Source organism: Papaver somniferum, chromosome 1 (genome assembly GCF_003573695.1).
Source record: "Papaver somniferum cultivar HN1 chromosome 1, ASM357369v1, whole genome shotgun sequence".
Lineage (NCBI taxonomy): Eukaryota > Viridiplantae > Streptophyta > Magnoliopsida > Ranunculales > Papaveraceae > Papaver > Papaver somniferum.
In genome coordinates, this window is record NC_039358.1 from 216,299,370 (window position 1) to 216,325,562 (window position 26,193).

The 26,193-nt window shown below is 38.7% G+C and overlaps 2 protein-coding genes and 1 long non-coding RNA gene across 4 annotated transcripts; all 3 read right to left on the reverse strand.

Annotated features, from left to right (window-relative positions):
- Positions 1-2,471: 2,471 nt before the first annotated feature.
- On the reverse strand, positions 2,472-4,295 carry LOC113360094 (amino acid transporter AVT1H-like; the record flags this gene model as incomplete). Its single annotated transcript, XM_026603641.1, has 3 exons — positions 2,472-3,005; positions 3,141-3,745; positions 3,986-4,295. Coding segments are annotated over 3 exons (1,449 nt in total), but the record flags the coding sequence as incomplete, so codon positions are not given.
- Positions 4,296-5,842: 1,547 nt separating this feature from the next.
- On the reverse strand, positions 5,843-7,526 carry LOC113360099 (amino acid transporter AVT1H-like). Its single transcript, XM_026603649.1, has 3 exons — positions 7,250-7,526; positions 6,524-7,128; positions 5,843-6,376 (listed from the first exon to the last, which is right to left on the reverse strand). The coding sequence occupies exons 1-3, from the start codon at positions 7,524-7,526 to the stop codon at positions 5,843-5,845; spliced, it is 1,416 nt and encodes a 471-aa protein (XP_026459434.1).
- A 2,241-nt stretch (positions 7,527-9,767) lies between these two features.
- On the reverse strand, positions 9,768-12,769 carry LOC113336766. Of its 2 annotated transcripts, XR_003354012.1 has the most exons (4): positions 12,106-12,769; positions 11,852-12,026; positions 10,920-11,664; positions 9,768-10,794 (listed from the first exon to the last, which is right to left on the reverse strand). It is a non-coding gene; the product is annotated as an uncharacterized LOC113336766 (long non-coding RNA). The 2 variants fall into 2 exon arrangements; XR_003354010.1 differs by having other exon boundaries at positions 10,920-12,026.
- Positions 12,770-26,193: the final 13,424 nt, after the last annotated feature.

Consider the following 26,193-nt stretch of genomic DNA (forward strand, 5'->3'; position numbering starts at 1 on the left):
ATCGAGTTTCGAATAATGAATATCTGTGTGTACAGTAGGTCCGTTGGTATCAAAGCATTCACGAAGGCTAAGATGAAGTTTCGTTCATCAACTCTCCGGCTAACTCGCTGCACACTATTCTCCATCTCGTGACCAACCCCCGCAAGCTTTCTGTTGGCCTTCTCCTCAAGTTGAACAATGTCTTTATCCCAGGTCTCAACAAGTTTCTTCTTATGTACGTCGTCAAGAATATCCTCTGCAAATCTTTGAATGATGATATTGACTTTTCCGGGAGTCCATCAAACCAGGCTAATGCCTCCCCTGTTAAGCTCGCGGGGAAATATCGACAAAGTATTGCGTCATTTCGTCCCCATTGCATCAACGAAAGGGTATATTATTTCAATGTTTCACTGCACTTTCCGATTCACTGAATATGCTTGCAAGCGTTGGTAATACACATTTCTCCGGGATGTCCGTATGCATGATCTCATAGGTGAATGGCGATTTATATGCTTCCTCTATTGCTTCTACTAACTGTATTCTTCCACCTCTTCGTGAGTTATTAATTAAAGCCCTCATGTCTCTCAACTCGTTCAGGACTTCTTGGTTCAAGTTTCCTCCATCCTCCTCATGGTGACGGCCTCTCATCACGCTAAGCCTCCCTTCGCCTGGTCGTCGCCTTTCCTCCTCGTCTCGGATAAGGTTCGCCCGACGTTGCAGTTCGTCATCCTGCCTTTGTTCCTCCTCATGTCTCCGCCTCTGATCTTCCCATTGTGAGACCTCCAGTGCTCTTCTCAAGTCTCTTTCTTCGTATTCGTTCGCTCGTCGTCTTCTTCTTCGTCCTCCTTCATCTTCCTAGTGGTCATATCTCCTTCGCCGCAGTTCATCTTCCTCCGAAGATACAGTGTTTCCTTCCGAATCTATGACATTCATCTCCACGTTTTCGTTAAGCTGCCGGTTTTGTTGCCTCAACCTAGCATTATGCCTTTCCAACTATACTTGTTGTTCCGCCAAGACCCGGTCCCGTTCTCGTTCACGATAGAGCGTCTCCCTTATATGGTCCAACGTCATGTTTTCTTCTCCGATATTCTCTTCCATCTCCTCGAGAGTCATCTCCTCCTCAACAACGGTGTCTGTATCGGATGTGTGCACTGAACCTTCCCTGAGGCCATTTTCCTCCGTCTGCCGCTGGTTCTCTTCTCGTCTGTCTCCTACAGCTGATATTCCGGCCCGTTCCATCCTTCCTCTCCTCGCCTCTATACGTTGGCTTCTTCTTGTTGCTATCACATGCCTTGCTCGATCTGGTGTCATGGCCATCTAACAATCTTCAACCTCCACGATCTTTCTCTGCTCTCCACGCGAAATTCCAAGATCTCTTCCTATTCTATTTCTCTAACCTTGTATACAAACGTAAAAACTCAAGATCTACAACCCTAACTTCAAACAACTCGCTAGATCTATAACCTCTACAATCTCTAAGACAACTTATTTCCTTTTCTAACTCTTAGATGAGGATAAATCCCCAATCTAAGTTCCCTGTTTCTGGACACCAAAATGTGATTATTGAAAATTCAGCAACACACCCACATGGAGAATATGCAAGATCTAAGACATAATAAACACTAGAACTTAAACTTATTTATTAATCTCAAGCGAAATACAAGTTACACTCTACAAGGAAACCCTAATCCCTTCTCTCAGCCTATGAATTACAAGGAAACCCTAACTCTCTCTCTCTCTCCTATGCTAGACCTTACCCTCTCCAAAACATCTCTCCCTTTACATTGTCCAAAGGTCTCTATTTATAGGCCTAAGCAACCTTAGTGGCATACATCTCATATCATCTCGCCGAGGTTACTTTATGCTTCGCCCGGAGCATATTCTATAAAGTTTTTCCCCATCTTTCGCTGACTTCACGTGGTCTTGTCGGGACACCTATCCTTTTTCTTGCGCCCTACTGTTTCTACTTCGCGGGTTATCTTCTTCGCCAAGTAATCTTGTCGTGATTCGCCTTAGTACTTTATTCGGGATGGAAAGTTATCTCGTGATTGGGATTTGTATTTCGCCTTCTGATGTTGACTGATTTGACAGGTCACTGACATGGATCTTTGACTATGATTTTCTTACCTTACTTGGTATGACACATGGCAATCCTATTTCGTGTACCTACATTTTTTGTCAAAATACGAGGGACGTGGAATCGATGAGTTCTACAGTTACGATGTTAAGTTGGAAATGTTGGATTCTGTCATCAAGACAAATGGTAAGCATTTCATGTGGCATGTAAGCAGCCTTGCCCGCCTGTAATCAACCTTTACTGACATGTTTCGAAACTTTCTACTGTTTTTATTATCGAAATATTATGTTTCTAGTTTTTATCGAAATAATTGCCTTACACGCATTATTAGTTTTTGTTTCCTTAACTGACGTGCTATCTTATGTGTAACTCAAACAAATTCGCATCATCAAAAACTTGAAAATATATAGATCTATTACCATTGTTTTCCAAGGTTTCGTACAAGTGATTTTGAGGATGAAACAGTCCCCATAATCCCCAAAACTAAACCAAAAATTATAAGAACTACATTGAACGCTAGAGCTATCTTTGATAACCGAGGCCTAAAGATCTTAATGTAAACAGCACAAGGGTATATTATTGAGACACTAATGCTAACTAGTGAACCAGTTAAGCCAAGAACGTTTTCAAAATAAGGAACCGCGAGGGCTAAAATTAGAACAAATATGAGCAGTAAGGATCCTACAGTACCCCTAATGAACATTTTCATTTTTACACTCATTGAAGAAGGTAGTTTCCGTTCCACTGCCGATGCTACTGGAACAAGTTCAAATGCATATTTTGTCAATGGTGTCAAGACTACTGCCCACAATGCTATTTTTGTGATAATGAGATGTCTTGGCATGCTAAGCGTGATTTGTGAGCTCACTCCAGACCCGAACAACTTGGCACCCATGAACCCCAATGCCGTGTAGAATATTGTAACCAAGCCAAAGCTCGCAATGGATACCTAAATTTCCAGGAAATGAGAAATATTAGTAATTATATGTATATGTTCAAAATATAATCGATATATTTAAGTTGTCAGAGAAAAGTAGCTAGATGTCTATAAGAATCAAACTAAAAAATGTAATTAGGTACACACCTTAGTGAATTGAGAAGGATCTTTCATGGATTTGTAAATATCTGGGAAGAGGACATGAGAAGCAAAACTGAAGATATATAAACCAGATACTGCAGGTATGTTTCGTAGTTGAAGCACTGGTACAGATTGGTTAGCTTTGACACCACCAAATGCAGCAGTACATCCTACCGTGACAAAGATAACAAGCGACATGAGTATACCCGCCGTAGAAAGAAATGATATCTTCGAAAGATCCCTTAACCATACAGTGGGTAATGCTATTACAATTGCAATTACTGTCAGAGCTTGAGCTGTATTGATCCATGACAAATCTAGGAGTTTAGCTCCAAGAAATACTTGACCCAAATTATCGTGAAGCGAAATGGTGAATGAAACTAGCGACATAAAGATTTCCATGTACATGAAGATTGAAGCTATAAGCCTTCCTTTCTTCCCAAAAGTATACTGTGCAATGTCTGGATAGTTTCTTAACTTGACGTTGTTTTTGAGACATTCGGCTAATAGATGTGAAGTATATGCACATATTATTCCAAATCCTATGAGAAGGAAAGCCGAAGCCCATCCACCATTTTGTACTGCGTAGGGTGTCGATAGCTGTCCAAGACCTGTTTAATACATACAAAGAAAAAGAGAATTTTGCTTCATTAGAACTAACCACACCTATATACAACTAGCTGGGTCTGGAGACGTGTATTAATCATGGGATTGCTAGAAACTCATCAATAGATGCCCAGGTTGCCTAGTCAATGTGGAACTATTCCAACACATGCCAACCTGAATTCTAGTTTTTCTTTTTTTCTTCTCATTTTGAAACATAGAAAGTGTAGCCAAGTAGTAGAACATACCTATGAGAATTCCAGACATGTTGAGAACTGAATGAAGAAAGGAACTATCAGCCTTGGCATATTGTTGTTGATCCTTAGTCTCATGAACATCATAACCATTACCATGGTCATTTGTAGAGCTTCCTCCTTTGTAATAATTAATATCAACGATGATTTCCTTTGACTCTTTCTTATTCTCCGGAGAAACAATACCGGATAATGCATCTCCGGTGGTCTTCGTATCGGATTCACCCAAAGTAGAACTTGTGTTTTCCTCCAAGCAATAAACTTGACAATACGTAACCAGATTTGATGATTTTTTTTTCACTTGATTTCAATATCCAGCTACCTCTCTTTCTTTGCTCACTTGTGTATATAAATGGAGAGCAAAGATGATTAGATGAGTATTTGTACATACATGAAATTTGAAGCCTATATATATATTGCTATTCCAGGATTCAGATTTCGAAAAAAGATGTTGACTTTCTGTCGATAGTAACTTGCATATAGACTCTATATCAACGATGAAAGGATGTATAGGATGTAATTGAAGAGCCGCATAATCTAAATTAAGGTAAGCGTTTTCCAATTTTTCTCATACAATACTGAAATTGGAAAAAGTTTATTCAGCGACTGCTCTAGCCACTTGGTCTCAACCGAGTCGCGAAGACAGTTTCTGACTGACATCATTAAAGTCTGCAATTTCGTGGGAAGTGGAACTATGGAGAAATGATGGACCTTCCGGGGACTCTCTGTTAAAGCTAATAAAAATAAGCTACAACATTTCTTTTTAATGAGCCCATTTGGCCTTCTTCTTGATGGTTAATTATCTGTTCGGAGTCCAACCATTGTAATCAGATGCCATCAAATTTTATTTGTGTCTCTGGCAATCTGCTTTCATATGAGACCCATCATTCACCCTCGAATAAAAAAAATGGTCATGGATTATTTATAGGCTTACCCCAACCGTCCAAATTGGGTATGACAGTATTCATTAGTATGAAGCAAAACTACAAAAATACGGCAAGTTGCTTGAAGTTTATTGAGTTGACTTTAAAATCCTACTCGGTTTCTAGTCATCTTATCATTTTTTATTTTGTTTTTTTCATTTCAATTCAACTCGGTTTCTAGGCCATTAATGATTTCATACACTTACACATCTTATAAACTCCAAATAAATGCATGAGGAAATGCAAGTTACTTGGCAGATTTGCAACTTGGATGAGCCATTTAGTGTTGGATACAGAGAACTAGTTTAATATATCAAAATACACGTCTGTTTGTATTCATCTCTAGAAATAGCCAACTACCCCCTCCGTACCTATTATTTAGGGGAGATTTTCATTTTTCCTTGTATACTATATAGGCGGAGTCCAAATTTCGAAACGATTTTTTACTTATATTATCCTTATTTATTTGCTTGGAAATCATCACAATTTAGTGTCTCTAATATTGGGAATATAATTAAGGATAAAATAGTCAAAATAATTAGAAATGTAAAAAATCAATAAAAGTATCTTAATCTAAGGGAATTGGTCCCTTCGCCTATATATGTGGTAGGCAGGGAGTAGTTTTTTTTGGTATCGGAGGTCAGTCCATTAATTTGCAACTGTAATAGTACATATTTTGAGTAAGGAAACAAGTGCCCCCCCTCTAGCTATTCTTGTGCCAGATGCAATGGCCGGCCAAGGAGTCCAACATTATAGAGTTCCCAATGGAGTCAAACAGAGGTAGCTCCACTGACATAAAAAGACCGACTTATCTAACACTTTTATCAATTTTTTTTTAATGAACTTCTGCGAACCAACTTGGAGGGTTATGGAACTAACAAACAAATACACATCAACAAAAATTCCAAAATGAGCAAATATGGATTTATTACCATTGTCTTCCAACGTTTTGAACAAGTGATTTTGAGGATGTAATGGTACCTATAATCCCCAAAAATAGACCAAAGATAATGAAAAATACATTGAATGCTAGACCTAGCTTTGATAACTGAGGCCTAAAGATCTTAATGTAAAACGCACAAGGATATATGATTGCGACACTGATACTAACAAGTGAACCGGTTAAGCCGAGAACGTTTTCAAAGTAAGGAACCGTGAGAGCTAAAATTAGAACAAATATTAGCAGTAAGGATCCTACAGTACCCCTAATGAACTTTCTCATTTTTGAACTCATCGAAGAAGGAAGTTTGCATTCAACTACGGATGCTACTGGAACGAGTTGAAATGCATATTTTGTCAATGACGTTAAGACGACAGCCCACAATGCTATCTTTGTAATAATGAGATGTCTCGGCATGCTGAGGGTAACTTGTGAGCTCACTCCAGAACCAAATAACTTCGCCCCCATGAACCCCAATCCCGTATAGAAGACTGTAACCAGGCCAAAGCTCGCAATGGATACCTAATTTCCAGGAAATGAGGGATATTAGTAATCATATATATGTTCAAATATAATCGACATTTGTATCCCGATATATTTAAGCTGTCAGAGGAAAGTAGCTAGCTGTCTATAAGAATCAAACTAAAAAAAATGTAATGAGGTACACACCTTAGAGAACTGAGAAGGGTCTCTCATCGATTTGTAAATATCAGGAAAGAGGACATGAGCAGCAAAACTGTAAATATATAAACCAGATACTGCAGGAATTTTGTTGAGTTGAAGCACTGGTATAGATTGGTTAGTTTTAATACCACCAAATGCGGCCGTACATCCTATTGTGACAAAAATTACAAGCGACATGAGAATACCCGCCACAGAAAGAAATGATATCTTCGAAAGATCTCTCAGCCATACTGTGGGTAATACTAATATAATTGCAATTACTGTCAGAGCTTGAGCTGTATTAATCCATGACAAATTGAGGAGTTTAGCTCCAAGAAATACTTGACCCAAGTTATTGTGAAGCGAAATCGTGAATGAGACTAGGGACATAAAGATTTCCATGTACATGAAGATTGAAACCATAACCCTTCCTTTCTTCCCGAAAGAAAACTGTGCAATGTCTAGATAGTTTCTTAACTTGGCATTATTTTTGAGACATTCTGCTAATAGATGTGAAGTATATGCACATAGTATTCCGAATCCTATGAGAAGGAAAGCCGAAGCCCATCCACCATTTTGTACTGCGTAGGGTGTCGATAGTTGTCCAAGACCTGCTTAATTTTAAGGAGGAAGTGCAAAGAAAATGAGAATCTTGCTTCATAGAACTGCATAACATATAGCCACACCTATATACATACATCTAGTTATATCTAGATTAGTAGTAGAAAATACCTATCAGAGTTCCGGACATGTTGATAACTGAATGAAGAAAGGAACTATCTGCCTTAGCGTGTTGTTCTTGCACCTTCATTTCAGGAACATTATCATTATTACCATTACCACTACCAATCATAGAGCTTTCTTCCCCGTAATTGATGTTAATCATGACTTCATTTGACATTTTACTATTTTCCCTAGCAACAATGCCGGATACATCTCTGATGGTCTTAGTATTGGACCCACACAAAGTACTCGTGTTTTCCTCCGAGCCATTAACTTGACAATTCATAACTAAATTTTGTGATTTTTTCTTAAGTTAGGAGATGATTTCAATCGAGTCCCAATCCAGCTACCTCTCTTTCTTTACTAACTTGTATGTAGACATAGATAAAAGCATAGTTTATTAAGAGACTGCTCTAGCTGCTTGGCCTAGAACAACTCGCAAAGACAGCTGCAATTTCGTGGGAACTGTGGAGAAAAAGAATTAATCGGCCTTTTCGTAAAAGATCAAGTTCTGCTATTCAACTTATTTCTCGAATCAATGCAACAAAGATAAAATAAGCTAAAGTACAAAAGCTAACCCTATCGGGAGTTCGGGACCATTGTCATGTCAGGTGGCATCAAATTTTATAAGTGCCTCCTAGAATGCTTTTTTATTTTTTGGTGGTGCAAGAGCAAGATGCTTATATGCATCAACTGCGTGGTGTATTGTATTTTGTTCTTGCTTTAGGCTTCTGGGTTGGCCTTTTGTTTTTCCCATTTTGGTCAGGGGATGTATTAAGTTTACCGGTCCCTTGATAAACTATTCACACGTACAGGATGTTGTAAAACATATTAGTTCTCCTATTTTTATGTTATAACAACTGCTAGTCTTCCTATTCTTTAGCTAGGTTTAGTCTCCCTTGATTTCATTATGGTATACAAGAGCTAGGTTAGTTTTTTTTCACTGCATCCTCATCCCCATGGCTATTAAAGACGAGCCTACCTCTTCAATGGTTTCTGATAAGGATTCTGGTCTTTCTCCAACTAGCCCTTACTATGTTCACCCAACAGACAACCCAACCTCTGTCATCTTCACACCTCTTCTTAATAGTGATAACTATTGCACTTGGGGAAGAGGCATGACCAAAGCCCTAAGCGCCAAAGGGAAGACATGCTACATTGATGGTACTGTGAAGAAACCAATTAATCCAGCTGATCTCCTTTATTGGACACACTGTGATGATTTAGTTGGCAGTTGGATCTACAGAGAAATTCGACCCAGCACCATGAACTTTCCATCTGTTCGTGAACAATGGATGGAGATCAAGTCTCGTTTTTCACACCATGATGCATCTAAACTTTGTGCGTTGAAGCAAGCAATCACAACTTTGAAGCAGGAAAACTTGAGTGTTGCGATGTATTATACCCGTCTCAAATCTCTTTAGGATCAATTGGATGCTTTCAGGCCAATTGAACCGTGTATTTGCGGAGCAGGTAAAAATTATGCTGATCATCATAATCAGGATAGATCAATGGAGTTTTTGCAGGGCTTACATGATAGATTTTCTCCCATGCGAAATCAAATTCTCCTCATGGAACCTATCCATCCTATGCAAAGATCTACAACCATGTCATGCAAGAAAAGGATCAACAAGGTATCAATTCTTCTCTTGTTCCTTCAATTGAATCAGCAACTTTCAATGTTTCTCGTGGTGACTAATGGTGCCAATACGGGAAACAAACGTCCCAGACCATTTTGCGAACACTATAATAAACATGGCCACACAAAGGCAACCTGCTGGAAGCTCAATGGTTATCCCAAAGATTTACCCAGGCCCCGTGCCATGGATTCGCATACTGCTGCTGCTATTACCACTCCTGCTGCACCTGTTGCGCCTGCTGCACCTAACATTTCGCTGCTCAATATGCTCGTAAACTATCTTTACTTGAACCAGACAATGGAGGCCATGATGTAGCTCCATATGCCAACTTTGCAGGTAAGGTTTTATCATGTTCAAATAATATATGGATAGTTGATAGTGGTGCTACACACCATATCACTACGGACAAACATACTTTGACAACCCCCACAAGTGTCGTAGTAGACCTACGACGACACTTTTCGATAGGTTGTGGAGGGGGTTGCAGAAGGTCCCCGATTTACTACGACTTCGAGCTAAGAGTCGTAAACGTAGTTGTGGTTCACGTTTGGACTACTTTGTGGTTCAGTTGTGATTCTCTCTCGATTTTACTTTGGAAGCCTAACACAACTCTTATTTATGTTGTAAGACCTGATTTCACAACATTTAATCTGTGTAGTAAAATTCTATAACACAACTTCTCTAATGGTTGTGAATAGCACTATTGCTACATTTGTTAAAAGTGATTGAAAAATATCGCACAAATCTTATTTATATTGCTATACTTTCTTTCACAACCTTTGTCTAGTGTTGTCATAGTCTCTACCACAACATATTTAAAGGTTGTAATATTTGAATTAACAACTTCTAATTTCAGTAGATGAATGTGTATCTACAACTTTTATTTGGAGTTGTGTGCATAAAAATATTTTGAAAGAAAAAATTAGGGCTAAAACTGAATTGCCGAAAGTATTTCCCATTCACATTAACCTGCCAGTGTAAGACATTTACATTCATTCACCTAAGCATACATTTCAGCTTTAATTTCAACAGCTCAGGCCATTACATTCAGTGTCACCATTTAACACTTCCATTTCCAACTGCAGCTCTAGCACCATGTACCATTGCTTGCATCTCAACACCAATTCTTCCATTCTATTGCACCACCACCTCAGACAGCATCACTACCATCTGTAGCTTCCGTACAACAACTGCAATCATCAGCTTGTAATCACCACAGTTACCTTGTAATCAACTTTAACAGCTTTATTCTCCAAATCCCTGCATCTTGAACTCAAACTCGAGCAACTCAGCACAAAGCATTTGCACACCAGCAACATAACCTGCACTACTGCAATGTCATCTTCTGTAGATTCCAACCACCTAGTCCATGGCAACAACTCACAGAGAACCACAAAAACTACCTGCAACTTGAATTACACGGCACCTTCAGTTCAGCTGCAGCAGCAACCATTTCCCTGCAATGACATTCTTACAACTAAAACCCTGAATCCCGGAGCTTCCAATATTACAGCTTCTCTGTAAAACCATTCACAGACTGCATATTATAGCTCCTAACATTCATCAAATTCCTTCTCAAATTCAGCCATACCCGAAACTGATTCATTCCCTTCTCAAATTCTTTAAGACAATATATTTCAATTGCTCATTCAGATGGGACTGGTCTAACCATAAAACAACGGGAGCTGAAGAGTTAGACATCAGAGAATTGCCAGTAACTGTGCCAAAATCCAACATGTCTAACACATAAAACCCTGCTTTCCCAGTACCATCTAGATACTTGAATTGGTAACTACACTGAGAATTTTCAGAACAACCAGCCTCAGCAGTTTGAACAGAGCTGCATACGCTGTCGGTACATGATATTAGAGAAGATGCCGATGAACTGCCAGAATCAAAGAACTGCATCTCTATCTGCAATCCAGAAATACACAATATTTTTACTCACTGATAAATAAGATAAATTATACTTTCAGAAGACAAGTTAATCAAGAAATATAACTTCATAAAGAAGCTGGCAAGTTTATAAACTTATATACCTGTATCAACTGGTGCAGCCCGTCCAATTGCCGCCTCTCCAAAGTCAGGATCCAAAACTTCTACAGTGGCCAATTCATCACCATGGAGTTGAACTTTTTTAACCTTGAAGCGAGCAGGCATGATCCTTGACCAGGATTATGGTATTCCATGGTTTTCCCCCAACTCTATCAAAAACATGAAAAACAATCTATTGAAAACAAAGACTGCACAAAAACAATCTATTCGGAGCAAAAGTTGACTCTTCAAAAGGCTTCTGCATCTGTCCTCGGCCAAAAGGGCCTGCAACAATCCACAGTCAACAGATATTTAGAGATATATAAACAAGGACAGTTATGAACTTCTAAAACAATCAAAGTGCACAAGTAAGAACGCATGTTCCAGCTTAGACAGTACAATTCATCCATGCTTGAATTCACACATTTCACACAGGCATCAGATTTTAATTACAAATGTAACATGACTACCTGCATGGGGAGACATTAGAATTGAAAGCAAATGGGAAATATATAGAATGGAAAACACTTCATTACCTGCAACTGAAGTGTATGAAGGATGAAATCCTAACAATGTCATACTCACCTTTCAATGAAATCCTAACACAATTCCCTTTCCGACTTATAATGTCATACTCGCCCTTCAATAGAAAGGCAATACCTCTTAAACTCACTCTAGCTTGGTGATTGGATGGCAAAGTGGTTCCCTCTCTGCCCTTGACAAGCTTTTAAAGTATGGATCAGCCAATGCCTGGCCAAAACATGGTATTCAGACAATTTACAAGAAACAAAACAATAAGATATGAGATTTTGGGGCATCACCAACAAAGCTAGCCAGCAAAATCCAGATGTCATTAAAAGTAAGCTTAAATTTAAGAACTGGATAATTATCTCTATGAGATTTTTGAGACTAAAAGTGCAAAAAGAATCATGTTTACGTCTTCTGCAGTTGGTCTATCCTTTGGATCAAACGCTAAGAGCCTTTCTAAAAGTTTGACAGCAAAAGGATCAGCATTTGGGAGCTTCTGCGCGAGTGACACCGGCTGCTTCTTCCTCATGCTGGTAAGGTATTTCCTGGCCTTGTCATTGCGGACGTACACATAGAACACAAACCTATTCACATCAGAATCATCTCTAAGAAAAGAGTACAACTCAAACAGTAAGATAAGAAGAAAAAAAAAATATATCATACCTGAGAAATAGTATCCAACGAGGGCGTACCAAGCAGGTCAATCATCAAATCCAACTGGTGAACAACATTTTTACCAGGAAACAGAGGTTTCCCTGTTAATACTTAAGCAAATATGCAGCCGATACTCCTAATATCTATCACTGGAGTATACTGTTGTCCAGAAGTATAGAATAAATAAGGCAAATCAACTTAGAAATTAGTTCTACCCAAAACAGAGCTAAAAAAAAAAATCATTAAATAAAAAAAAAAGGGTTAGGGATGATATGAAAAATCATTAAATCAAAAAAGGGGGCTTTCACCCCCATCAAGAGTAGCAAATATTATCCATACATCACTGGCTTTTCATACCTAAACCCAAACAACAAATCTAAAAATTGAACAAAACCAAAACACGAGATTCAAAATTGGGCAAAACAATTTTCATGAATCTAACTAAAAACCCCAAATCCAGTCTGGGTTTTCAACAAATCTAATCAGAATATACAAAAATGAAAAACAAATCTCGGTTTCATGTAAAGAGAATTGACTAAATACAGTGAAAATGAAAAAGAAATCACAATCTTAGCCTTTGTATTATCATTACAGATTCAATGATGCAATCCCATAACAGAAGATTTGATCTTAACCTTAGGGTTTTTTCGGAGGCGGAAGTTTTATGAGGTTATAGACGAAAGATAAGAGAGGAAAGTGAAGAAAGTGTGGGAAACTTTCTTTTGATCTTCTATATACCTATCTTTGAACGATACGGATTGATTTAAAGGATGGTCATACGGATTAGGGATATCTTTGGACGGTAGAGATTTGATTTAAGACTATCATACGGATCAAGGAAAGTGTGTTTTCTTTGTGCTTTCTCTATGTGCTTCTGTTAAATTTTGACTAGTCACATAGGTCGTGAAGTAATTTCGACTAGTCATACAGGTCATGAAGTAGCTTTAGTTCACACTAGAAGACTCGGGGTTAGCAGGATACACCATTGAAATCGATAAATACGAAGCTCTTTGTGTTTTCTTTGTGTTTTCTCTTTGTGTTTTTGTGCTTTCTCTTTTTTCTTCCGGTTTTCAACTAGTAACATAGGTCATGAAGTAATTTTGACTAGTCATACAGGTCATGAAGTAGCTTCAGTTCACACTTCAAACGTAGCATGATATATCATCGAAATCGATAAATATGAAGCTCGGAGTCGATTCAAACTTCAAATATGGTATAACGACATAGAAACTATGAACGAAGAAGCTCTGAGAGGGTTCTGACTTCAAAAGTAGCATGATATATCATCGAAATCGATGAATATGAAGCTCAGAGTCGATTTGAAATTCAAATATGGTATAAAGACATAGAAACTATGAACCAAGAAGCTCGGGGAGGTTTCTGACTTCAAACGTAGCATGATACATCATCGAAATCGATAAATATGAAGCTCAGAGTCGATTCGAACTTCAAATATGGTATAACGACATAGAAACTATGAACCAAGAAGCTCTGGGAGGGTTCTGATTTCAAACGTAGCATGATATATCATCGAAACCGATAAATATGAAGCTCACGGTCGGTTCGAAATTCAAATATGGTATAACGTCATAAAAACTATGAACCAAGAAGCTCTGAGAGGGTTCTGACTTCAAACTTAGCATGATACATCATCGAAATCGACAAATATGAAGCTCAGTATCGATTCGAACTTCAAATTGGGTATAACGACAAACAAACTATGAATCATGAAGCTTCAGGAGCGCTCTGACTTATTGACATGATACATCATCGAAATTGATAAATATGAAGCTCAGAATCGATTCGAACTTCAAATATGGTATAACGACATAGAAACTATGAACCAAGAAGCTCTGGGAGGGTTCTGACTTCAAACGTAGCATGATATATCATCGAAATCGATAAATATGAAGCTTGAAGTGGATTCGAAATTCAAATATGGTATAACGACATAGAAACTATGAACTAAGAAGCTCCGAAAAGGTTCTGACTTCATACTTAGCATAATACATCATCGAAATCGATAAATATCAAGCTCAGTGTCGATCCGAACTTCAAATACGGTATAACGACAAACAAACTATGAATCATGAAGCTTCGGGAGGGTTCTGAGTTTAAACTTGGCATGATACATCATCGAAATCGATAAATATGAAGCTCAGAGTCGAATCGAACTTCAAATATGCTATGAACCAAGAAGCTCTATGAGGGTTCTGACTTCAAACGTAGCATGATATATCATCGAAATCGATAAATATGAAGCTCGAAGTCGATTCGAAATTCAAATATGGTATAACGGCATAGAAACTATGAACTAAGAAGCTCCGAGAAGGTTCTGACTTGAAACTTAGTATGATACGTCATCGAAATCGATAAATATGAAGCTTAGTGTCAATTCGAACTTCAAATATGGTAAAACGACATAGAAACTATGAACCAAGAAGCTCTGGGAGGGTTCTGAATTCAAACGTAGCATGATATATCATCGAAATCGATAAATATGAAGCTCAGTGTCGATTCGAACTTCAAATTAGGTATAACGACAAACAAACAATGAATCATGAAGCTCCGAGAGGGATCTGACTTCAAACTTGGCATGATACATCATCGAAATCGATAAATATGAAGCTCAGAGTCGATTCGAACTTCAAATATGGTATAACGACATAGAAAATATGAACCAAGAAGCTCTGGGAGGGTTCTGAATTCAAACATAGCATGATATATCATCGAAATCGATAAATATGAAGCTCGAAGTCCATTCGAAATTCAAATATAGTATAACTGCATAGAAACTATGAACTAAGAAGCTCCGAGAAGGTTCTGACTTCAAACTTAGCATGATACATCATCGAAATCGATAAATATGAAGCTCAGTATCGATTCGAACTTCAAATTCGGTATAACGACAAACAAACTATGAATCATGAAGCTTCGGGAGGGTTCTGACTTCAAACTTGGCATGATACATCTTCGAAATCGATAAATATGAAGCTCAGAGTCGATTTGAACTTCAAATATGGTATAACGACATAGAAATTATGAACCAGGAAGCTCTGGAAGGGTTCTGAATTCAAATGTAGCATGATATATCATCGAAATAGATAAATATGAAGCTCAGTGTCGATCCGAACTTCAAATTCGGTATAACGAAAAACAAACTATGAATCATGAAGCTATAAGTCGGAAACTTGATAAGAACGATGAATCCATCCATTTACATGTAAGATTCCTTCAGAATATTCCCCGAAACTTTAGACAAACCCTATTTTGGCATATTGTATGCATAACTTGGCTCCGAGATTGAAACCTGGCCTTGAGTGACCATTATAAGCCAGAAACTTGGTAAGAACGATGAATCCATCTGTTTACAGGTAAGATTCCTTCTGAATATTCCACGAAACCTTAAACAAACCCTATTCTGGCATATTGTATGCAAACCCTTGCTCTGAGGTCGAAACCTGGCCAGGAGTGGACTACTATAAGTCGGAAACTTGGTAAGAACGATAAATCCATTAATTTACATGTAAGATTCCTTCAGAATATTCCCTGAAAAATTTAAACAAACCCTATTCTGGCATATTGTATGCATAACCTGGCTTTAAATGTGGTTCAAGGGCATACGAACCATGAACCCTCAATGTCCGAAGTGGTTCTCACTCCAAATTTAGAAGGATATATCATGAAAACTCGTAAATATGAACCATTTACAGGTAAGATTCCATCAGAATATTCTCTAAAACCTTAAACAAACCCTCTTTTGGATATTTCTACCCAATCTCGAAACGCCTAAATATCTAGAATTTAGTAGGGGGTGTTAGAGAAAATAGTTTTTAGCAGAAGTGAGAAAAAATTAGCAGAACCGGAGACTAGAATATTTTTTAGCAGAAGTGAGAAATTTTTTGCAGAAGTGAATGAAATTTAGCAGAAATGAGAAAAATTTAGCAGAAGTGTTTACCTCTACGACAACTCTTATAAAGGTTGTGAATAGTGATGACAAAAAAATTTAACAGAACTGAGAAAAATTTAGCAGAAGTGTTTATACCTCTACGACAACTCTTGTAAAGGTTGTCAATAGTGATGACAAAGAAAAGCACAAAACGACCAATATTGTGAATCCGGAAGGCTGGTTGATGACTTGCACTGACACATAATAGACTTCGATACTGAACCTGGTTCGAAAATTTTTGTCATAAAATTTTGCAGAAGTGAAAAAAATTAACCATCCATTACAAAAATTTAACAGAAGTGCATTGTCATTGTAGAATGTCTGTGATTGTTTACAGAGAAGGCTTCGCGCTGTTTGCGGCTCAGGTGAGTGTGACTTATTTTTGAACATCATATTTTGTTATTACAATTCTTATAAAAGTCGTCAAAGGTTGACATGATGTTAGTATAAAAACAAAACCAAAAACCTTACAAAATTGTGGTAGTGTAGGCATGGTTGATGGTGTGGACTTCCACGTAGGAGGCTCAGAATCAAACCCCTACAACCTCATTTTCCAACATCCTATATTTTTACTTAACAACACAAAAAACTCAAACTTGTGAAGTCTAAGGATGGTTGATGGGTTAGACTAACACATAGTAGGTTCATGTTCGAATCCCCCCAAAACTATTCTTTTTTTCCCATATTTTGCTTATCTTCAACGACTGGTTGTGATAGGATTATGAACTACATATCCGGAAAAAGGTTGTGAAAGCTAAATGGCGTCACAACTGTTTTGCTTAAAGGGTTGTCGTTTGTTTTTTTGTCGCAACCCTTTGGTCATGGGGGTTAGTACTGATGCCATTCTACGACTCTTCCTTTGAAAAAAAGTTGTAAAACATAGGATGTTCTACGACTTTTAGTAAAGAGTTGTCGAACTCCAGTTGCAGATGTATATATTTCCTGTAGTGTATTTGTTCTAAACTTTCTCTATTTTCATCTTATATATTGGTTTCTAAACCGATTACAGTACAACTTCCAGAAGGATCTAATACATCCGAGCAGCGGAAATGTTAGGTGCGGCAGGAGCGGAAATAACAGCAGCAATATGATGATAATCCATGTCATGGGGACTGGGTAAATCTTTGGGATAACCATTGAGCTTCCAGCAGGTTTCCTTGGTGTGACCATGTTTATTATAGTGTTCACAAAATGGTCTAGGACGCTTGTTTCCCGTATTGGCACCATTGGTTCCAGTTTGTGCAAACGGCCGTGGATGTCTATAGTCACCACGAGAAACATTCAAACTTGCTGATTCAATTGAAGGAACATGAGAAGAATTGATACCTTGTTGCTCCTCTTCTTGCCTGACATGGTTGTAGATCTTTTTAGAGGATAACACAGGTTCCACGAGGAGAATTTGACTTCGCAGGGGAGAAAATCTATAATGTAAGTCCTGCAAAAACTCTACTGACCTATCCTGATTATGATGATCAACATAATTTTTACCTGCTCCGCAAATACACGGTTCAATTGGCCTGAAAGCATCCAATTGATCCCGAAGAGATTTGAGATGGGTATAATACATCGCAACACTCAAGTTGTGATGCTTCAAAGTTGCGATTACTTGCTTGAACGCATGAAGTTTAGATGCATTATGGTGTCAAAAACGAGACTTGATCTCCTTCCATTGTTCATGAGTAGATGGAAAGTTCACGGTGTTGGGTCGAATTTCTGGATCTATAGAGTTGGAGATCCAACTTCCAACTAAATCATCACATCGTGTCCAATGAAGGAGATCAACTGGATTAATTGGTTTCTTCGTAGTACCATTAAGAAGAGGTGTGAAGATGACATAGGTTGGGTTTTCTGCTGGGTGAACATAGTAAGGGCTGGTTGAAAGACCAGAATCCTTATCAAAAACCATTGAAGAGTGTAGACGGGGAAAAAATATTTGCTGGTTTTTAAGGAATTGAGGAGACGACCGTACGGAGGAGACTCCTCGAACCGAGCGAAATGTTAAACCTCACACAGATGCACCGCTGCAAAGGGGGTGCTTTGAATTCGAGAGATCAATATGTAGTACTCCGGCCTAAACCAAGACAATGGTCGTTCCAGAGTAAATTCGGTCACAAGAGAGGATGGGTTGATCTGTAGGAGGGAAGCTGAGAAATGTGTGGAACCAATGGTAATCAAAGATTGTAGGTGTGTTGTGAATTCTGAATATGATAAGTTCTGAATGATTGAAATTGCTCAGTTTAGAGTAATTGCTCGATTGATGAGTTGTTGATCTCGTGTTGTAAGTTTGACATGAGATTGATGATACTGTTGATGTCGATCATTCAATCATGATTCAGAGACTTATTTATATTGCTGGAATTTTAGACACCATGATTCCATGAAGTGTGACAGTTGATGGAATCAAGGAGTGGGGAAGTGGAGATCGTGTTTGAAACCAGTTGCTCAACGTGTGGAGACTTGGTCGATTTGACACCCACTACCTCGTGAATTCCTTCAGCCGATTGCACGACTTGCTCACATTCCATCGTGTGTTTGAACACATGTGCCGTAGACCGCCAGACCAAAAACCCTAAGTGATATCCCCCCAAGTGACACGATTGACGTCTCGTGGTTTGTTATTCAATTGATGACTTTGTGGTTTGATGGGACGATGAGTCCATGTAGTTGTTGAGTTGAACATGATGTTCTGAAACTCATGAATTGAACATGTCATGAGACAGAGGTATAGTTCTTACGATGAAGTGAGCAAGTATTGCTCATTCGATGGATCGTTGAATAAATATTCCTTGGTTTGAGAAAATATTTATCATCTGAGCAAGTGTTGCTCATGTGATGAATTGTTGAATATTTGATCGTCTGAGCATGTGTTGCTCATCTGATGGCTTATTGGCAGCGTACCAAAAATATTAATTAGAATACTGGTCGTTGAACCGAGCATAATTAATAAATTTAATGACCATGAGGCCGTCGTAAAATTATTAAGGTTGGAATCTGGAATGATGATCCTTGGATTCAGAAACCCTAATTCGATCAGTTCATGGTTCGTCAGAAGTTTAACCATGGGACGAAGGAGGGAGCGACTACATGGGACCGTAGATCAACCATGTAGTGTCCATATGCTCTCGCGAGCAAATACGAAGAACTCCTGAAGAGTTGACGATTTGTTGGTGTAAGAATGATTAAATGCTAGCTTAATCATTTATTCAAAAATGCTCGTCTGAGCCTTAGGTGAGAAAACCTAATTAATTATGACGAGGCGAGGGACCGACCGTGGAGTCACAAAACCGGCCCTGGGTTGTCACGTGACCGCCTGACGATCACTTCATAAAAAATCCAAAGTGTTTGGAAGAGTTTTGGACCTAATACGAGCAATTGTGCAAATTAGGTCAAAACTGTGAAAATTGGTGGGATCGGCTTCCGTGAGCCAAATAACCAATCTTGGTAGGTCAAGATAGCGTGATCGTGTCCCCAAGGCGTCCGCGTCTCAGTCCTGATAATTTTGATATTTTCTGGCGTGCAATTGAGCATCCATTCGAGAAAATATGCCAAAATTAGGGTTTCGACGAAACTGAGGAAAACACCATGAGATGATGAAAAATAATTATAAAATAAGGAATGAGGAGGCGTGGGACCGTCGTGGTCAAGGCATGGTCGGACGGTCGTGACCACGGTCCCGTGGTTCCTTTTCCTTAATTTTATAATATTTTGATGATTTTATGGAAAATTCATGAATTTTGAGAAATTTGATGAATTTAGGGAGTTTCCATGAATTGAAGGAGTTTTCATGAGTTCAGGGAAGCAAAAAAAATTAAAATAATAAAACAAGGGCGTGTGGCACCGTGGAGGCATGGCCGGCCGGTTATGGACCGGTCCCACGAGTTTTTCATAATTTTTTAATATTTTTAGGTATTTTTGATGGTTTGAGGGAATTTTTCCTAATTTGAGAGAAATACCATAAAATCAAGGAATTTGATGAATTCAAGGAAAAATAGGATAAATAACTATAAAATAATAAAGCAAAGGGCGTGTGGGACCGGCCAGGGCATGGCCAGCCGGCTAGTGGCCCGGTCCCACAAGTTTTCATAATTTTATTTTATTATTATATGATGATTTGTGCAAAAAATACCATGAAATCAAGGAGTTTTTTCATGAAATTAGAGAAATAACAATAACAATAAAATAATAAGAAACCGTGGGGTGTTGGGCCGGTTGGGACCACGGCATGTCTGGTTGGCCAATGGTCACGCCCCAAACTCCTTTTCTTAATTTTATATTATTTTTTATGGATTTATGGAAGTACCATGAAACCGAGGAGTTTCCTCGAGACGAATGAGATTTTATAAAATGAGAGAATTTTCATCAAATCATGGAAAATAATAAAAATGCATTAAAAGTATAAAACTGGCGTGGGATTGACCACGACACGGTCAGTCGGTCGTGTGTCCGTGCTCCCAGCATCCTGGTCAATATTTTTAATTATTTATTATTTTCTTCTCTATTTTGCATAGGTTCATCGTTTCGTTGTATTTTTGAAATACTCGTTCGTGCGGTGAATGTTAGTGTATCGTCGTTGAATACACCTTCACCATTTGAATCGGGGTTTACTTAGAGGTAGCTCAGACGCCCGGTTGTTGATTATTCATTACTAATTGTGGAATTCGGTGGAGAATAATTCACAAAACTGAGCAATAAGATGTTTATTATTAATTCATAAGATCAGCTGAGGATTCGACTACAAATTCAGAATAATAAAGTGAGCATTACCATTCCATGGGATCGTAGATTCGACCATAGAATCAGAGTACTTAAGATTTATCTATTACCATTTATGAGACTAGTTGTGGATTCGATCACGAAACCGGAGTAATATAGTTATTGCTATTCTATAAGATCAAGCTGTGGATTCGATCGTAGAATCCGAACAATTGTTTATTGCTATTCCGTGGGTCCAGTCTTGGATTCGACCATGGAATATGAGCAATTTTTATTGCCATTCCATGGGACCAGTCGTGGATTCGACCATGGAATATGGGCAATGATAGATTATTCTGGGAATTCAGTAGTGAATGTCACGACAGAATTAATCTTAATTAGGAATAATTAACTTTGTGGCTCTATACTAGCAGAGCAGGATGTCTAGGAGCATTAATTATCCCGATATGAGCTTGTCGGTAAGTCATATCCTTTATATATTCAGGGTAAACTTGTTGTTTGTTCCTGAAGACGTTATCTCTCTATACTAGCAGAGCAAGCTATCTAGGAGCCGTCCATCTCGTGATACTATATAGAAATAATCACTGAAAGTATTCGGTATTCATGAGATATGCAGTTGTCCAGTCGTGAGACTACATATCTACACGTACTCTGAGAAAAAGTACTCTCCGTTGAGAATTCGATGAGAGACTCGTGTCTCGATACTCACGTCTGATTGCTGAATCAGAGCTTCGTATAATTATGAGTTTACGATTTTAACCTTTGTCGAAAATCCACCATCTACAACCCTGAGAAAAAGTATTCTCAGTCAGAGAATTCGATGAGAGAACTGTGTCTCAATACTCACGTCTGATTGCTGGATCAGAGGTTCGTATAATTATGGATTTACGATTTTAGCCTTTGTCGAAAATCCACCATCTACATTAAGTCCCCTGCTTAGTGAGGAAAGTCGTGTTCCTCAGTCAGCATTGAATGGTGATTTTCCGGTCCTAACAATATAAGTAATTGAACTTAGTCGTAAGTTAAGACGTTACCGAATTTTGATAGTACGAGCAAACCACGACTTGAATGAAGATCCCAGTGGCATGATAGAGCATCCTTTGATGAGCATAAATTGGTGCTGAACCAGTGGTCTGGACGACGGGACCTTGGTCGCTTAGGATTCGCGGGCCGAGCCCATGAAAAGAAATCCTTGTTTTAGGAATAGATGCTCGTTCGTTCGTTAGTGTAAGGAACAAACAAAATAGACCTGAGTCTAATGATAAAACTTTGTCTATGAGCTTTTATGAAATTTTTTATTTTCGGATATGTGAGCGTTCACGAATTTTTGAAAATATACTCTCGCTTCAAAGACAGATGCTCGTGCGAGGGAGCAAAAATATATAGATATATTTTTCAAATTTACGTGAGTTTCACGTTAAATATTTACATATCATGTTTTGATTTTGAACAACTATTGAAAGTAGACAATTATACATGGTGAAATAATGTCTGTGAGTTTTCACAACTGTAGAATGGACGTTTGTCCAATTTTGAAAAACAAGTGGATGTTCATTCAGTAAAATTTTTACGTGGGTCGTCCACGGTTTCATGAAAATCAATTTATGATTTTTGAGCAATTGCTGAAAGCAAGCAATTGTATACGTGATGAAATTATGTATGTATGAGTTTGGAGATTTTATAGCGTATGCACACATGTAGAAAATCAGCGAATGTTCACATGAAAGGGTATGCGAATTATTCATAGTTTCATGAAAAGTCAGGTGTTGACTTTAAATAATGAATTTTGCTCGTCTTGGAAAGTTTGAAGAAGCGAGCAAGTTTTTCGAGGTTTTTACGTTATTATCACTAAGTTCGTGAAACCGTAAATAGGTAAGAGTTGAGGATTACCATTATTATTGCGTGTTTGTTATTGGTATATCCATGACTCCATATATTTCGCCTTAGATAGTGGTGACTTATGGTTACAACCACCCTTCTGGATCTTCCGGAGAACGTTCCAGAAATATCAAGTCAAACATGAAGACTTTTGCAGATGTTCATCCTGGGATGAATCGACCTTTCAGAGACGCGGGAAAGCTGATACTTTGTATGTCTCTCAATCATCTGTAAGTCGTCCCTTATCAGCAGAAGCACTGCCGACTTTAGGAAATGAGACTATCGGCTGACGATGAAGTCAGGATTTGCGTTGATGGTGTATATCCTGATTCATATGTGGATGAACGAAGAATTTCTCCATAATTCGTCATCAGAAAATTCAGAAGTTAGGTCTTCATTGAAATTGTTGTAGAATCTTCGTTCGATGTTGGATTTTCGCGGTCTACCCATGTATCCTCATGCCCAAGAAATTTCCAAACTTTGTAAAAGAATCTTTGTGAGTTTTGAGCATGTCTAGGATCCGAAATCGACCAAACAGTAAACTTCCAGGAGACCTTCAGAAAATTTTCAGCTGGCATGTGGTCCAATGTTTTGGCCACAACTCTTCGCTCGTTTCTTCAATTATTGTGAATTTTGGATATGTTGTAGAGGACATCCGTACGAAAAGAATGGTGTACGACCCGTCACAAAATTCTTCACCAATTTCTCCCAGATCTTCGGTTTGCACATAAACAGTGTAAAATCATCTCAGACGAGCTTGCTGTAAAACACTCATGTTGTGTCTTTAGACCATTCGTTTGTGTCTTGAACGGTTGGTGAAGGCTTTTAATGTCATTCATTTGTTTGAGATCAGGATCCCTTGATTAATACATGATCATGGTGCTTGCAGTGCCATCTTGCTTCTGTCAGTGGTGGAAACATCACTTCTGAAACCCTGGTCACGGGACCATAGCTGAGGATGCTCTCGAGATGGGATGATGTAATGACCATGGTTTCATGTCCCGGTGGTAGAATTACTTTTATGATGAATAATTAGAACATGAGAGTCTGGTGCCACGAGTCTTGGACTGTGAAACTGATCGTCATGATCAGTGGACCGTCAGTCCCCAGTATTTTGTTAAATCTCTCCCTTTGTTTTCTCTTCTTCTGGAAAGACTTAGATAGAGGACTCGGGTGGAATAAGTTGGAGGTACCTTGATGAAGGACTTAGCGAAAAGACCTGGTGGACATCGATCGACTGTGGAAGTTATGAATCCCGTCTAAAAATTGCTGCTTGCATGTTGTACGCTCTGTAAGATGTAGGAACCTCATACGACGTCAGAATTTGATGCTTGACCCCAACTTTTGAATCTAGGAGACTGAGTTATCTCATGAGACAAGAATCACTCAATTTGGAGTTGTAGAGGTCATCCAACGAAGAGTTCAAATTTGTAATTTGTAATCCCGTACAAATTTTTCAGATTTCGTAGACCTGACGGTAGAGGTCATATCTTTCAGCTCGTATGTCCGATTGATGCGCCCTTTTGGTATGTTTTAGAAGAGACATACAATAACATATTTCGTTGAGGAAGCATTGTCCCATTCCTCACCCATTGGTACGTTTTTTCAAACCCATGGCATGGAGTGTGTTGTATCTCATTTGTATAGGTGATAAGAACATCTTGTAGAAGACTTTGGGTTATGCCCACCAGTCGTTCCAGCTTTGGGAATACTTTCATGTGAGCATGTCATCAGGTATGCACATCTTGATATTAATCATTGGTTCTTAGAGAAGTCCGCTTCATGTGTAACACTTCAGAGAATGATTAGTTGATGAAGCCCTGAGGATGTTGCTCCTGAGACCGTTGTTGGTGCTGAGACTATGAATGATTATGATCCAGAGATCCTTGTCGATTGTGAGATCATGGATGGTGTTCCTCTAGAGATTATTGTTAAACTTGATACCATGGTTGAAGTTGCTCCAAAGACCGAAAAATCTAGAACCATGATTATAGATATAATCTTTGCTCCTTCATCCAGTGAGCCTTTTACATTTATGAACTAGTTGATGAGTTGAGCATCCGTAAGATGAAGGTGTACTGAGAGTTCAACATGAATGCTCCTGAAAGGATAACTTTACCATGAACTGGCTTTGTCAGTGAGTCGACATATTTGCGGTAGATAGCATCAGCATTTTTCATACTAGATGTGATTGGTGAAGAGAGAAAGTTCCTCAATCATGCAGGGGCTGTGATGTAGAGCAATCCCGTTGATGACGTTTCATGGAATCACCTCAGGTTGCCTAGTGTATGTTGAAGGAGTTAGCGCCATTCATGTATGAATGATGTTGCGTCTGCTTCAGAAGCCTTATCATGGGATAATGAAGACTTATTGATTGTAATTTAGCCACACTTTGATCGTGTCGGTGTTGAACCATTGTGTCACCGTCAAGATACTATGGTGAAGCTGGAGGCGCTATTATCGAAGTAGTACTCTTTGATTGGGAGTATAATTCGATGGCTTCTTATATGCTTGAGAGATGAAGCGTCGAACGTCTTAGGATTGATCGTCTCGGTCCCGTGTATCTGCTGTTGATTTGGCATCTTACTGCGATAGTAGGATTCAACATTTGTGTAGACATCTGGGATTTATGATTTTGTGGCACCCGTGGTCATTCTTGCAAGTCTGTGGAGAAATTCCCAAAGTGTTCTTTGCCATGCTTCCGTCATCTCTTAGTAGTGAATGTCTCAGTGAGATGCTCGATTCGAAGCGGTGTCAGATTCAACCACTTGGTAAAATATTAATGCGGTGAAGCTACTATTCATAACGTCTTGTAAAGTTGCTAGCATAATTAAGTCCCCAGGATAGCATGTGGGGAAATAAATGACATAAACATGGAATGAGACTTGCTTGAGTGCGGAACCTCTTGATGAATGTCTATGCATCTTTTGCAGGTTTTTGCTTCAACCTCGTCAGAGTTTGAAATTCCTCAAAGTACTCTGATGATGGAATGTCCGTCAAATCTTCTGGATCAGAAATTTCTTCATTCGAGAGATGTGGAACCAAAGGCGCTTTGTCAGCATGGATCCACGCTCGTCTGAAGAACATATCATATTCTGGATCATCCTGATTATGTGAAACTTCGTTCTTTCCAGGTTGAGCTTATGTTCACTTTGAGTGATGTAGCCAAAGGTATCTCTGAGCGTTCCTTCATGGTTTCTGATGGGATCATGAGTAGCTTCTCGTCGAATGATTCATATGACTGCATCTAAGGGTTTTCAGTGAAATGATGTTGATGGCGGTGTTAGCAGCGATCAATCATTCTCCTGAATTCATTTCCTCAGAGATGGACCGTGGTAAGAAGTCCGTAGTCTTGCATCTTCTTTTCCATGAATGAAGGTTCAAGGAGTAGTTCCGGAATGGACATACGTGACACAATGTAATTCGGTGTTGTGAACATGCATTTCCTTTTGTGCCTTTGATGGATAGAGAAATTCACAGATATGCTCGATCAACAGTTGAACTGCTTCTTTGACTATTTGTTCAGAGAGTGTAAAGGCTCTGATTGAGAGAGGATC

Coding starts and splice junctions, on each gene's coding strand:
- LOC113360099 (XM_026603649.1), bottom strand. CDS start 7,526: ATGAATTGTCAAGTTAATGGCTCGGAGGAAAACACGAGTACTTTGTGT. Junction 7,129..7,249: donor CATGTCCGGAACTCTGATAG/GTATTTTCTACT, acceptor AAAATTAAGCAG/GTCTTGGACAACTATCGACA. Junction 6,377..6,523: donor ACCCTTCTCAGTTCTCTAAG/GTGTGTACCTCA, acceptor CCTGGAAATTAG/GTATCCATTGCGAGCTTTGG.